Source organism: Bubalus bubalis, chromosome 2 (genome assembly GCF_019923935.1).
Source record: "Bubalus bubalis isolate 160015118507 breed Murrah chromosome 2, NDDB_SH_1, whole genome shotgun sequence".
Lineage (NCBI taxonomy): Eukaryota > Metazoa > Chordata > Mammalia > Artiodactyla > Bovidae > Bubalus > Bubalus bubalis.
The window spans coordinates 159,590,494-159,604,669 of record NC_059158.1 but is presented as its reverse complement, the minus strand read 5'-3'; the positions used below and the strand labels follow the sequence as shown (position 1 = coordinate 159,604,669).

General features: G+C 51.5%; 1 protein-coding gene across 1 annotated transcript; it reads left to right on the top strand.

Moving 5' to 3' along the window:
• Positions 1–936: 936 nt before the first annotated feature.
• LOC102394254 (aspartyl aminopeptidase) lies at positions 937–13,939 on the top strand. Its single transcript, XM_006058970.3, has 15 exons — positions 937–1,088; positions 1,689–1,782; positions 1,869–1,957; positions 2,053–2,166; positions 2,337–2,462; positions 2,683–2,813; positions 3,098–3,173; positions 3,282–3,389; positions 4,439–4,516; positions 5,446–5,529; positions 6,236–6,396; positions 6,812–6,851; positions 6,976–7,077; positions 13,269–13,436; positions 13,802–13,939. Exons 1-15 carry the CDS (start codon positions 1,083–1,085, stop codon positions 13,850–13,852), a joined length of 1,428 nt encoding a protein of 475 aa, XP_006059032.1. The 5' UTR covers positions 937–1,082; the 3' UTR covers positions 13,853–13,939.
• The last annotated feature ends 237 nt before the right edge of the window (positions 13,940–14,176 follow it).

The window sequence follows — 14,176 nt, the reverse complement described above, 5'->3', positions numbered from 1 at the left end:
TATGTACCACATCTTCTTTATCCATCGATGCACATTTAGGTAGCATCCATGTCCCAGCTATTGGAAATAGGGCTGCAGTGAACATTGGGATGCATGTATCTTTTCTCTCTCTCTCTTTTTTAAAAATACTGATTTGGCTGTGCCGGGTCCTAGTTGCGGCATGTGGAATCTTTTTGTTGCTGAGTAGTGGCGCAGGCTTAGTTGTCTGCAACATGTGGGATCTTAGTTTCCGACCATGGATCAAAACCACATCCACTGCACTGGAAGGTGGAGTCTGGTTAACCACAGAAGCACCAGGGAAGTCCCATGTATCTTTTGAAATATGACTTTCTCCAGATATATGGCCAGGAGTGGGATTGCTGGGCATATACCGTATGTTAGCTCTACTTTTAGTTTTCTAAGGAACCTCCATACTGTTCTCCCTAGTGGATAGACCAATTTACATTCCCGCCAACAGTGTAAGGGGATTCCCTTTTCTCCACACCCTCTGCAGCATTGATTGTAGATTTTAAAATGATGGCCATTATGACCAAATGTGTTCCTGGGTTTTAAAAATTGCTACTTAACACTCTTGACATAGGAATATTGGAATTGCCTACAAGAATATATGGAGTTTGTCTTTTTCTGTCCTTTTTTTTTTTTCCCCTTCACAGCTGCTTTCGAGATCTAGTTCGCTGACCAGGGACGGTAAAGATATAAAGTTGAAAGGGCAATGAAGATTAAACTACCTAGCGCATTAAGCTTTATTATAAAGCTAAAACTTATCGTCAACCCTCCATAAACATTAACCATGTTGCTTTTATTATCACCAGAGTGCCTGTGGGGAGAGAGAGCACTTTGTACAACACCCAGGTGACCAGGTGAGCTGGCGGAGGCGTTTTCTCCTGGACTCCCTAACTTGGGGGTTGGGGGTCAAAGAATCGGGCCGGCGGTTCCAGGCTGTCCTAGCACCTCCGGGTCGGCAGAGGGCGTCCGCCACCCCCGTAGAAGGGGCGGAGGGCGGAGCGGGGCTATAGCGGCGGGAGTCCGGGCGGGCTGTGCGCAGGGGCCGGGCACCCGGACGCAGGCCCACACGTAAGGCCATGCAGGTAGGTGGCCTCTGTTCGTCCCGGACGAACTTCGATCCTAGACCCGCCCAAGTGCCTGCTCGGGTCCAAGCTCAGCAGCGCGCTTGCTGACGTGGGGGGCTCCCCTCGACCTTAAACGAAACCGAAAGTCTGATCCCAAGTGACTTTACCTTCCCGGGTTGTTCAGGGGTGAGACCCAGGTGGGGTGCTCCCTAGGGGACAGAGCTTTGGTTCTGGGGTGGGGTCACGCACCTGGTGTAAGGGCCGGCTCAGAGTTAGGGGCCTCTGATTGCGAGCTCAGAGTTTGGGAACTGACCGGGATTTCCAGCTAGTCGGTCACGTGGGGATGGACTTGATGGGGCCGGACTGAAACTCGGATTAGGGGGCGGGCCGTCTGGGACCGGCTGGTCCCGGAGCGCAGCGGGAGGGTTGTGATACTGTCCGGTGGGTTGGAGCCCGGCCTTCTGCGTCTTTTGGTGTGGGGAAAGGGGCGGAAGCCGAGGTCTGAGCCTGCGAGCCGTCACTCGGTGGGGATTGGCTGGAGAGGTTCCCGAGCCGAGATGGGTCAGGGGTCCTAGACCTCGTAAGCGTATGAGCGCCCCCCGACCCCCCGTCCCCTAGGTGGCCATGAGCGGCAGGGCCCGCAAAGAGGCGGTGCAGGCCGCGGCCCGGGAACTGCTCAAGTTCGTCAACCGGAGCCCCTCTCCTTTCCACGGTGAGTGACCAGGGCAGGGGGCGGGTAGGGAGCCGATGTGCCTCCTCCCGGCTTCGATCAACTGTGAGAGGGTTCTTTCCCTACAGCGGTGGCCGAGTGCCGCAGCCGCCTCCTCCAGGCCGGCTTCCATGAACTCAAGGAGACCGAGAGCTGGGATATCAAGCCGGAGAGCAAGGTACTGGGGGTGGGGTGGGGGCGGAAAGGTAGGAACCTGGGCTGGGGCTCTAAGTCCTGTGCTCTGGCTAATCCAGCTCTAAACCCCGACCCCAGTACTTCCTGACCAGGAACTCCTCCACCATCATCGCATTTGCTGTGGGGGGCCAGTACGTTCCCGGCAATGGTTTCAGCCTCATTGGGGCCCACACGGACAGTCCCTGCCTCCGGGTAAGGAAGAGGGGGTGCCGGGGAGAGGGGAGGCATCAGGGGTTGTGCAGAGACTTGTCAGCTCCTTCCTCCACTCTTGGGGCCCTTCTGTGTCACACTACCCGTCCTCTCGGTGCCAAATCATGCCGCCTGGCCTTTTCTGAATTCTTGTTCCCCACTGTCCCACTCAGGTGAAACGGCGCTCTCGCCGCAGCCAGGTGGGCTTCCAGCAGGTTGGTGTGGAGACCTACGGTGGTGGGATCTGGAGCACCTGGTTTGACCGTGACCTGACCTTGGCTGGACGTGTCATTGTCAAGGTGGGGCCTGGGGTTGGATCTGGGAGGCCCTGAGCTTCAGCTGCCTGAAGAATGACTGTCACCTCCCTTCAGGGAACCTGCAGAGAGCTCCCCAGGGAAGGGGGGAAGGGGCAGCCCGGGTCAGAGGACCACCTTGGTTAGTCTGGGTGAAGTAGGGGATTTAACCAGCTGCAGACGCAGGGCCCCCCAGCCTGGGCTGACCCTGCCTGTTTGGCCACAGTGCCCTACCTCAGGCCGGCTGGAACAGCGGCTGGTGCACGTGGACAGGCCCATTCTTCGCATCCCGCACCTGGCCATCCACCTGCAGAGAAATGTCAATGAGAACTTTGGGCCCAACATGGAGATGCACTTGTGAGACGGGTGAAGGTGGTGGTGGCCTGGAGCTGGGGAGGGTGTGGCATGGGTGATGGTGGGGGGGTGCCTGCTGGGGTCTGGGAGACCACTCCCTAACGGTGGCCATGGTCAAGTTCTACCCCAGGGACCCAGCGGATGTCCAGGGGCCCTGAGAGCTCTGCTTTGCTGAGAGGGAGCTGGGAATTGAGGGACCGGGGCAGCGCAGGGTCCTGATGCAGGGTGTCCCACCTGCTGTGCCCTCCAGCCCTCCCCCCACGTCCCCCTCACATGTCTCCCCGCAGGGTCCCCATTCTTGCCACATCCATCCAGGAGGAGCTGGAGAAGGGGACTCCTGAGCCAGGCCCCCTCAATGCTACAGTAAGAGCCATCTGCTCGTGGGGAGGGGGGCAGGGGGGAAGAGACTGGTTCCAGAGAAGGGGAGAGAGTGGGGAGTGAGCCCTCCTCTCAGCACCCTCTGCCCTGCAGGATGAGCGGCACCACTCGGTTCTCACGTCCCTTCTTTGCGCCCATCTGGGGCTGAGCCCCGAGGACATCTTGGAGATGGAACTGTGTCTTGCCGACACTCAGCCAGCGGTGAGGAACTCATGGGTGGGGACCCTGGGATCCCAGCCAGCGTGAGCATGTCTCCCCCTGAAGCGCTCATCACCTCTGCCAGTCCTTCGATTATACTCATCCCTGTTTTCCCTCATAGCTCAGTTGGTAAAGAATCTGCCTGCAATGCAGGAGACCCCAGTTCGATTCCTGGGTCAGGGAAATGTGCTGGAGAAGGGATCAGCTACCCACTCCAGTATTTTTGGGCTTCCCTGTGGCTCAGCTGGTAAAGAATCTGCCTGTAATGCGGGAGACCTGGGTTTGATCCCTAGGTTGGGAAGATCCCCAGGAGAAGGGAATGGCTACCCACTTCAGTATTCTGGCCTGGAGAATTCCATGGACTGTACAGTCCATGGGGTTGCAAAGAGTCGACACGACTGAGCGGCTTTCACTTTCACTTCACTGTTTTCCCAGTAGAGACCACCCTGCTCTGCTTCCATGCAATGGTTCTCGAAAACAGCAGGTTTCCCACGCCAGGTCTGCCTACTCGGGCTGTTTGGGGTGGGGGCATAAGCTTTCCACAACTTCCAGAGGAGTTTCTGCTACTGGGGTCCCTGTCCACTTTGACCTGTGCTGGCTCCAAACCTCTGAGGACGGGAGGCCTGGACGGGCACCACCCCCCTTCCCGGAGCCTGTCCTTGTATCTCTCCCAGTTGCTGACCGTAGGAGATGGCCATGTCTTTGGATGCTCGCCCATGTTTGACATGTGCTCAGCTTCTATTTCTCGCCTAGTCTCCTCTGTTTAGTTCCTTGGCATTCTCCTTTTCTTGTTTGGTCTCTCCCTTGTCCTGTCCCATAGGAACTGGTCAGGAACCGCAGGCCTGAACCCTCCTGTCCCTCAGCTCCGGCCTGGCCCTTCTCCATCCTCCTTTCAGCTCAGCAAAGAGGGCTGAGTGCTCTAGGCCAGAGGCTGGGAGAGGTTGGGCAAGGAACCAAGGAGATGTATTCAAGCGCAGCTTCTAGGGAGCAGGGAGAAGAGGCTGAGTCCTGGGAAGGGGATGAAGATCAGGATGACTGTCCTGTCTTTCTAGGTCCTGGGTGGTGCCTACGAGGAGTTCATCTTTGCCCCTCGGCTGGACAACCTGCACAGCTGCTTCTGTGCCCTGCAGGTGAGGAGCGGGGCACTCCCAGGAGCACTGCGCGGGAGGACCGCCTTGAGTCCTATGGGTCATGAGAAGACCCCTGATGCGGGTGGACCATGGGAAGAGGCCTAAATGCTGCAGCCTCAGTGTTGCTCCTCTGGGCCCCATCTTTGCACTGGCTGGGCTGGAGGGATGAGGTCGACAGAAGGGTTGTTCAGGGCCTCACAGAGACTTGTCCTGCTTCCAAGTTAAGCTCTGCTTTAAAGGAAAGACCCTAGCATCCTGTATAGCAGTATCTTCCCCTCCCTTTAGCCTTCCCCCCCCAAGCCCTGGCTTAAGCCCACCCAGCCGCCTTTGAGCCTTGGCATCTCATTGGGTGGTTGCATTGATATTCCCCACCTCCTTTCTACTCTGGTCACTTCCCCCTTCTCCTCACCTCTCACCCCTGCTCTTCCTCTGTCCTTTCTGTTCTCCCCTTTGTACCCCGTCCTGTTCTCAGAGACAGGCTTTGGGCTGTAACTGAGACCAAAGCCAGACCTGGGACTCATAGCCACTTGCACTGCCAGCCAGCCAGTCGCATCACCTCAAGGGAGTCACAGTCACCTCTTTGGCCCTCAGTGTCGTTGCCGAGACCAACTAGTTTACATGACCTGTCTGGTCCTTTTGACTTGCTAGGATTCTCAGCCCTTCCACTCCGTCTTACACACCCTCCTGCCTTTTGTGTGGGAAGGCATGTGAGGGAGGAGAGGGAGCTTTTCCCCCATCTCATTGAAAAGGCCCCCCACATGTCCTCCCACCCGGCAGCGCCCTGAGAGATGCAGACCGGTGACCGCTGGAGCCCACTTCACTCAGGCCTTGATGGTGGGAGGCGAGCAAGTGAGCCTCCCAGGTGTTGGTGGGCTGAGTTATGGAAGGAGGAGTGGGGAGGATGATGCTTTTGCCCGCTCTCCCAACAGGCCTTGATCGATTCCTGCTCAGCCCCTGCCTCCCTGGCCGCGGATCCCCACGTGCGCATGATCGCCCTCTACGACAATGAAGAGGTGCTTGGGGAGCTCTGGGGAGGGTCTCCTCCGGGGAGTCTTGTGCAGCCAGTGGTGTCCAGCAGCTGCCACGGGCCAGGGCTCTTCTGGAGGCTCCAGGGATGAGCCAGACACTGCCTGTGCTTGCTGAGCTCTCGGTGTGCCCTCTGGCTCAGCTTGTACCTGCTCCTAGTGTGACGACAACTCCCATGTCTCTGGGTGCCACGTGGTGAGTTCCTGAAGGACAAGGACTCTGCCCTTTCACACTAGCAGCCCCAGGGCCCGGCGCAGGCTGGGTCCTCACCCTGCCTGGGTTGGGCTGCTTGGGTTAGGGTGCCAGCTGAGACGCCTACACAGCTACACAGCTTCCTGTAACCTCACACGTCAGGGTTAGCAGCTCCTGTCACATGCACGAAAGAAGATTGACCAGGGAGTTGGGGCACCTGGGCTGAACCCCAGATGGTCGGGAGAAGGAAGGCAGCCAGGAATGGAAGTGGATTGGACAGTTCTTTCTCCCCTGGAGATGGCCAAGCATTAGACGGTGGCTCCAGCTCACCATCTGCTTTTCGGTGGTATAGGGTTGGGGAAGTGGCTGATAACAGTCCACATTCCCACCCACTGATTCAGTGGGGGTTCTGAGCCAGTCTGGGCAGTGGGCCCCTCTTCCTGGCCTCCAGCTCCAGCCCCCTAGACCAGACCCCCAGAGCCGGGCCTCTGTTGTCACCAGGTGGGGTCAGAGAGCGCACAGGGCGCACAGTCACTGCTGACGGAGCTGGTGCTGCGGCGGATCTCGGCTTCGCCCCAGCACCTGACGGCCTTCGAGGAAGCCATCCCCAAGTCCTACATGATCAGCGCAGACATGGCCCATGCCGTGCACCCCAACTACCTGTGAGTCTCCTGCACCGGGCACACAGGCCTCACACAGCTGGAGACTGGAGCGTGGCCTGCCTTCAGGCTCAGCCCTGGGCCTGGGGCTCCGCCTCTCCCCTTCCCCTTCCTCCTCATTCTGCCAGGAGGTTCCGTGGGGATTTCCTTTTGACTGCTCTGTAACCTGACTGGTCAAAGTCACGTCATGCCTAACCCATCCAAAGAGGCTCTGTCTACAGACTTACTTCTGCACGCCCCACCCCTGCCCCCCCACCCCCAGTTGCAAGAGGCTCCCTGGAGCCCTGTGTTTAGCTTGACTCTGAGGTCCTGCAGGCTGGGTGGGAAAGAATGCCGTATTAGCGATGTCTGCTGTGAGCGAGTGGTGCGTGTTGATAGCTGCTGTTGCCCATCCCTGGCCCTTCTCCGTCTCTTACAGGGACAAGCATGAGGAGAACCACAGGCCCTTATTCCACAAGGTGAGGCGCTCCTGCTTGTCCTCTGGTGTCTGGAGGCCTGGCTGTTTCCAGGCCCCGTCCTGTTCCCTCTGGACCTGTCAGGCATCTCTGCCTCCCTCTCAACTCCTGGTTTCCCTCTCCCCAGGGCCCTGTGATCAAGGTGAACAGCAAGCAACGCTATGCCTCAAATGCGGTTTCAGAGGCCCTGATCCGAGAGGTGGCCAGCAGTGTCGGGGTGCCCCTGCAGGTGAGGGTGGTGAAGGTGGGGTGGGGGGCACAGGCAGATGGTCCCCCAGTAAGGAGGGTCTGGTAGACAGTCTGTAGTGGAGGAGGGTCCTAGTTGAGTGAGGAGCGGTGGGGTTGGATATACCCCCACCAGAGCCAGGAACTGTTCTCAGAGCCAAGAACAGTTCTGGTTCTGACGGGATGCTAGTCCTGTGACCCTGGACTCATCTCATGATTTCCCTTGATTTTGTTTCCACTCCTGGAAAATGGGGTTAAAGGTGCAGTGTCCTCGTGGCACATAGGGAGTTAGTCCTACCGCTTTCCCACCCAGCACCTCCAGCTCCCCTGTGTCTCCCTTACATGCCCTGGGGGCTTCCATAAGAGAAGTTTAGGGCCAGAAAACCTGGAACTCATTGTCATTCTTGCTTTGGCAATGGTCCATCTAGTCAGAGAGAGAGGGAGGGAGGGAAAAATATGCAATGATTAAGATCTATGTTAGAATAATATATGTTTCAAGGGCTGGAGCCCAGATGGTCCGGTGATAGACATAGGAGGGAGGTCCTAATAAGTTAGGACTAGACATCCTGAACTCCAGCCTAGGGCTCGCTCTACCCATATAGCTTCCCCCACCTCACATTGTAGAACTGAGTTGTTCCATTCTCAGTAAGGCCTCTCTGAGGAGGTGACATTTGAGCTGAGACCTAAGCATTAAGAATGAGGCTGCTATGAGTAAATAGCATCCCTGCCTAAGGATGAGAATTAGTCACTCAGTCGTGTCTGAGTCTTTGTGACCCCATGGACTATAGCTAGGCTCCGCTGTCCATGGAATTCTCTAGGCAAGAATACTGGAGTGGCTTGCCATTTCCTTCTCCAGGGGATCTTTCTGACCCAGGGATTGAACCCGAGTCTCCTGCATTGCAGGCAATTTTTTTACTGTCTGAGCCACCAGGGAAGCCCCAAGGCAAAAGCCCCCAGTGGGCAGGAGTGATCTTGGTCCATTAGGAGCAGCCAGAGCTGAGAGCATGAGAGGGAGGAGCCAGTCTTGCTGGGCCTCCTAGGCAGGAAGGGTGTTTGGATCTTTTGCTAAGGCAGTAGAGTACATTGGGGGATTTCTCTTTAACAGCTTACAGCAGAAGCAGGACATGTGTGCTTTAGAAAATATAAATGGAAATGAGAAAATAAAACATTAATCCCAAGAGATTTGTACGTACTCTTCCAGATTTTTTTCTATGTATAGACTTAACACACGTTTTGTTAAAAAAAAATGAAATTATCTTGGATATATCTTCTGTTTCCTCTTTTCACTCAGTATTCTCCATCTTTCTACTTCAGAAAATTTTAGTTTCCATAAATTTATGTCTCATTTCATACACAGATCATTTTCAGTTATCCCCAAAACATTCTTTACAGTCTGTCCCACTTTGGTTTCCAGTCCAGGACCATGTGTTATATCTGGCTGTTTATCTAGCACAGCTACCCCACCTACTTTTCTTGTTGTTTTTCTTTTTTTAAATAACATTGACTTATTGAAGAAACCAGGCTCATCATCCCATGTGATGTCTCCTTCCTTTTTGGATTTTCCTGGTTGCTTCCTCATGGTGTTATTGAGTTTAAGCCTCTAGCCCGTGTATTTCCTGCAATCTAGAATTCATATCTAAAGGCATGATGGATTCAGGTTAAACCTTTTTGGCCAGAAGACATCGTGAGAGGTGTGTCCTTCACGTTGCATCACCCACATACTATCTGGGTGATTCACCTGTAGTGATAATAAGGTTGATCACCACGCTGGGAGGGCTGCCCTCAGTCCCTCCGCTGTGTGGAGGTATTTCTCCTTTGACCAGACAGTAACCTGTACAAGTGATGAGCTTCCCATCAATCACACAAGTGCTGAGTTTTAACACCAATTGATAATCCTTGCCTAAGTCCATAATTTCATCAGTGTTTACTGAAGAAATGCCCCCCTCCATTTTTTTTATTCCTTTTATATTTATTAGCTATCATTCTTCTGTGAAGTAGAACTTTCTCCCATCCAGTAGGGCCATTTGATTATTGTGAAGTATGGTTGCTCCTGAAAAGTCAGGACAAATACTTACTGTTCCCTTTAATAACCAGTTTTCAAGGTGAAGTGTTTTAATGGCTGCCTCCCTTTTTGATGGTCATTGTAAATTGAGAATGATAGATTTCCACTGGTTCAGGTGGATCTGGTCCACATAGTCGTGTCATTCCACGCTCAAATTGTCCTGACTTTGACCAGCGGGAGTCCTTTCCACATAACTCCTGTGTTCTCTGTCATGACTCTGGGTAGTTGTCTTGCTTTTTGGCCCAAGAGGAAATTTCAGGCTCATCTTGCTCATTTCTCTCCCCAGACTTGGTGGCTTTTGATGGAAATTGATGTCAGAGGCTTGTCTAGCATCATGAGTGTTCTTTATTATTGTGGGGGCGGTGGGGGGGGGGAATGCTTTGAGGTCATTTCTAAGGACATAGGAAAAAATGTACATATTTTAAAAATCGTGAGTTAATACTGCGATTCTCATTTTTTAAAAAAGAACAGTTACTACTTACTTTACTTGGTTTTGTAATTTTCTTTTATGTGGAAAATCTTGATGTCTACCATCGTTATTATGATGGTATGTTTACCATCATATATTTACTTTTGTTTACCAGAATACAAATCAAGTAGTTTAAAACTTCCCATAGCTATATTTTTAAAACCACTAAGATTCAGATCAGATCAGATCAGTCACTCAGTCATGTCCGACTCTTTGCGACCCCATGAATTGCAGCACGCCAGGCCTCCCTGTCCATCACCAACTCCCGGAGTTCACTCAGACTCACGTCCATCGAGTCAGTGATGCCATCCAGCCATTGCATCCTCTGTCGTCCCCTTCTCCTCCTGCCCCCAATCCCTCCCAGCATCAGAGTCTTTTCCAGTGAGTCAACTCTTCGCATGAGGTGGCCAAAGTACTAGAGTTTCAGCTTTAGCATCATTCCTTCCAAAGAAATCCCAGGGCTGATCTCCTTCAGAATGGACTGGTTGGATCTCCTTGCAGAAGAGTCCAAGGGACTCTTCAAGAGTCTTCTCCAACACCATGGTTCAAAAGCATCAATTCTTCAGTGCTCAGCCTTATTCACAGTCCAACTCTCACATCCATACATGACCACAGGAAAAACCATAGCCTTGACTAGACGAACCTTTGTTGGCAAAGTAATGTCTCTGCTTTTGAATATGCTATCTAGGTTGGTTTTAACTTTCCTTCCAAGGAGTAAGCGTCTTTTAATTTCATGGCTTCAGTCACCATCTAGTGATTTTTGAGCCCAGAAAAATAAAGTCTGACATTGTTTCCACTGTTTCCCCATCTATTTCCCATGAAGTGATGGGACCGGATGCCATGATCTTCGTTTTCTGAATATTGAGCTTTAAGCCAACTTTTTCACTCTCCACTTTCACTTTCATCAGGAGGCTTTTTAGTTCCTCTTTGCTTTCTGCCATAAGGGTGGTGTCATCTGCATATCTGAGGTTATTGATATTTCTCCCTGCAATCTTGATTCCAGCTTGTGTTTCTTCCAGTCTAGCGTTTTTCATGATGTACTCTGCATATAAATTAAACAGGGTGACAATATACAGCCTTAACGAACTCCTTTTCCTATTTGGAACCAGTCTGTTGTTCCATGTCCAGTTCTAACTGTTGCTTCCTGACCTGCATACAAATTTCTCAAGCGGCAGATCAGGTGCTCTGGTATTCCCATCTCTTTCAGAATTTTCCACAGTTTATTGTGATCCACACAGTCAAAGGCTTTGGCATAGTCAATAAAGCAGAAATAGATGCTTTTCTGGAACTCTCTTGCTTTTTCCATGATCCAGCGGATGTTGGCAATTTGATCTCTGCCTTTTCTAAAACCAGCTTGAATATCTGGAAGTTCACAGTTCACATATTGCTGAAGCCTGGCTTGGAGAATTTTGAGCATTACTTTACTAGCGTGTGAGATGAGTGCAATTGTGCAGTAGTTTGAGCATTCTTTGGCATTGCCTTTCTTTGGGATTGGAATGAAAACTGACCTTTTCCAGTCCTGTGGCCACTGCTGAGTTTTCCAAATGTGCTGGCATATTGAGTGCAGCACTTTCATAGCATCATCTTTCAGGATTTGGAACAGCTCAACTGGAATTCCATCACCTCCACTAGCTTTGTTCGTAGTGATGCTTTCTAAGGCCCACTTGACTTCACATTCCAGAGTGTCTGGCTCTAGGTCAGTGATCACACCATCGTGATTATCTGGGTCATGAAGATCTTTTTTGTACAGTTCTTCTGTGTATTCTTGCCATCTCTTCTTAATATCTTCTGCTTCTGTTAGGTCCATACCATTTCTGTCCTTTATCGAGCTCATCTTTGCATGAAATGTTCCTTTGGTATCTCTGATTTTCTTGAAGAGATCCCTAGTCTTTCCCATTCTGTTGTTTTCCTCATTTCTTTGCATTGATCGCTAAAGAAGGCTTTCTTATCTCTTCTTGCTATTCTTTGGAACTCTGCATTCAGATGTTTATATCTTTCCTTTTCTCCTTTGCTTTTCACTTCTCTTCTTTTCACAGCTATTTGTAAGGCCTCCCCAGACAGCCATTTTGCTTTTTTGAATTTCTTTTCCATGGGGATGGTCTTGATCCCTGTCTCCTGTACAATGTCACGAACCTCATTCCATAGTTCATCAGGCACTCTATCTATCAAATCTAGGCCCTTAAATCTATTTCTCACTTCCACTGTATAATCATAAGGGATTTGATTTAGGTCATACCTGAATGATCTAGTGGTTTTCCCTACTTTCTTCAATTTCAGTCTGAATTTGGCAATAAGGAGTTCATGGTCTGAGCCACAGTCAGCTCCTGGTCTTGTTTTTGCTGACTGTATAGAGCTTCTCCATCTTTGGCTGCAAAGAATATAATCAATCTGATTTCGGTGTTGACCATCTGGTGATGTCCATGTATAGAGTCTTCTCTTGTGTTGTTGGAAGAGGGTGTTTGTTATGACCAGTGCATTTTCTTGGCAAAACTCTATTAGTCTTTGCCCTGCTTCATTTCGTATTCCAAGGCCAAATTTGCCTGTTACTCCAGGTGTTTCTGGACTTCCTACTTTTGCATTCCAGTCCCCTATAATGAAAAGAACATCTTTTTTGGGTGTTAGTTCTAAAAGGTTTTGTAGGTATTCATAGAACCATTCAACTTCAGCTTCTTCAGCGTTACTGGTTGGGGCATAGACTTGGATTACTGTGATATTGAATGGTTTGCCTTGGAAACGAACAGAGATCATTCTGTCATTTTTGAGATTGCATCCAAGTACTGTATTTCGGACTTTTTTGTTGACCATGATGGCCACTCCATTTCTTCTGAGGGATTCCTGCCCTCAGTAGTAGATATAATGGTCATCTGAGTTAAATTTACCCATTCCAGTCCATTTCAGTTCGCTGATTCCTAGAATGTTGACATTCACTCTTGCCATCTCTTGTTTGACCACTTCCAATTTGTCTTGATTCATGGACCTGACATTCCAGGTTCCTATGCAATATTACTCTTTACAGCATCGGACCTTGCTTCTATCACCAGTCACATCCACAGCTGGGTATTGTTTTTGCTTTGGCTCCATCCCTTCATTCTTTCTGGAGTTATTTCTCCACTGATCTCCAGTAGCATATTGAGCACCTACCGACCTGGGGAGTTCCTCTTTCAGTATCCTATCATTTTGCCTTTTCATACTGTTCATGGGGTTCTCAAGGCAAGAATACTGAAGTGGTTTGCCATTCCCTTCTCCAGTGGACCACATTCTGTCAGATCTCTCCATAAGATTACTAAGTGACTTTTCTTTGTGTGTGGGTGGGGTGGGGGGGTGCATGTTATGAAGCAAGGGAACATAAAGGGTACATATATATTTCCAGTCCCCCTGCCCACTGCGTGGGGAATGGATTGTGTGAAAGGCAGTATGAGGTAGCCAGAACCGAGCTGTTGGTAGTGCAGATGGAGAGAATGGGACCAGTTCAGAATATCCTGTCCTTCGGGCCTGCCTTAGTGTCAGCCTTGTGACTTTACACCGGTCACGTCCACTCTTCGGGGAGGTCGGAGTGGACGTTGTACCAGACTCCTTTCAGCCCCTCAGTTCTAAGGTGACTTCCTCCTGGGTCTTAAGAAACAGGTGTTACATGTTGCTCATGAACGGCTCTTCCTCTCCGCAGGATCTCATGGTCCGGAATGACTCGCCCTGCGGTACCACCATTGGACCTATCTTGGCTTCTCGGCTAGGTCTGCGGGTGCTGGATTTAGGCAGCCCCCAGCTGGCCATGCATTCCATCCGGGAGACAGCCTGCACCACAGGAGTACTCCAGACCATCACTCTCTTTAAGGTGACTCTGAACCCTCCCCCTCTGTCACCGTGGGAGCCAGGCTCCCTCCCCATCTGGTACCCAGATCAGTCCTGGGGCACCATCACCAAGTGAGCGGCCCGTGCATGGGGCTGGTTGTCTTAGTGCTACCATGTAGGGAAAGTAGGGTCCCCCTTCTTCTCAAAGCTCAGGGGCCCTCATCAGCCCCCAGAGGATAATGAAAGGTTGGAGAGGAGATTGGGGATGAGAAGACTGACAGCAGTCAACTGTGGGCGAAGCAACTACGCCTTCCTCTCTTGCTGGGCTGTGTTGGTGGACAGTGAGCGGTGGGGCACCCCCAACCTGGTCTCCACTAACCACAAATCCCATGTCGCCTTCTCTTTTAGGGCTTCTTTGAGCTGTTCCCTTCTCTGAGCCGTAGCCTCCTGGTAGACTGAGACCTCTGGAGAGACTTCTCTCACACGTGAGAGGGGAAGTTCTCAGCTGAGCTGAAGCTGGATTATTAAAGTGGATTTTTCACTCAAGCTCATTCCGTTGTACTTATTTGGAGGTTGGTGGGGTCGGGGGTTCGGGCCTGGCTTAAACCTCTGAGAGCAGAACAGGCGGGGAAGTCAGGGTACAGGTAGAGGAGGCCGCAGATCCTGGGAGAGCTCATGGAGACTGGATTTCAAGTCTGTTTTTCTTTTTTCTTAAGCTCATGCCTAAGTGAAGAGGTGGGTGAGTTCACAATGGGAAGGTCACATCTTCTCCCATTCCCAGTC

What these genes read in the sequence shown, in the direction of transcription:
- LOC102394254 (XM_006058970.3), top strand. An exon ending in CGGACAGTCCCTGCCTCCGG is followed by an intron (nt 2,167 to 2,336) that starts GTAAGGAAGAGG and finishes TGTCCCACTCAG; the next exon opens with GTGAAACGGCGCTCTCGCCG. An exon ending in CCCTCTACGACAATGAAGAG is followed by an intron (nt 5,530 to 6,235) that starts GTGCTTGGGGAG and finishes TGTTGTCACCAG; the next exon opens with GTGGGGTCAGAGAGCGCACA.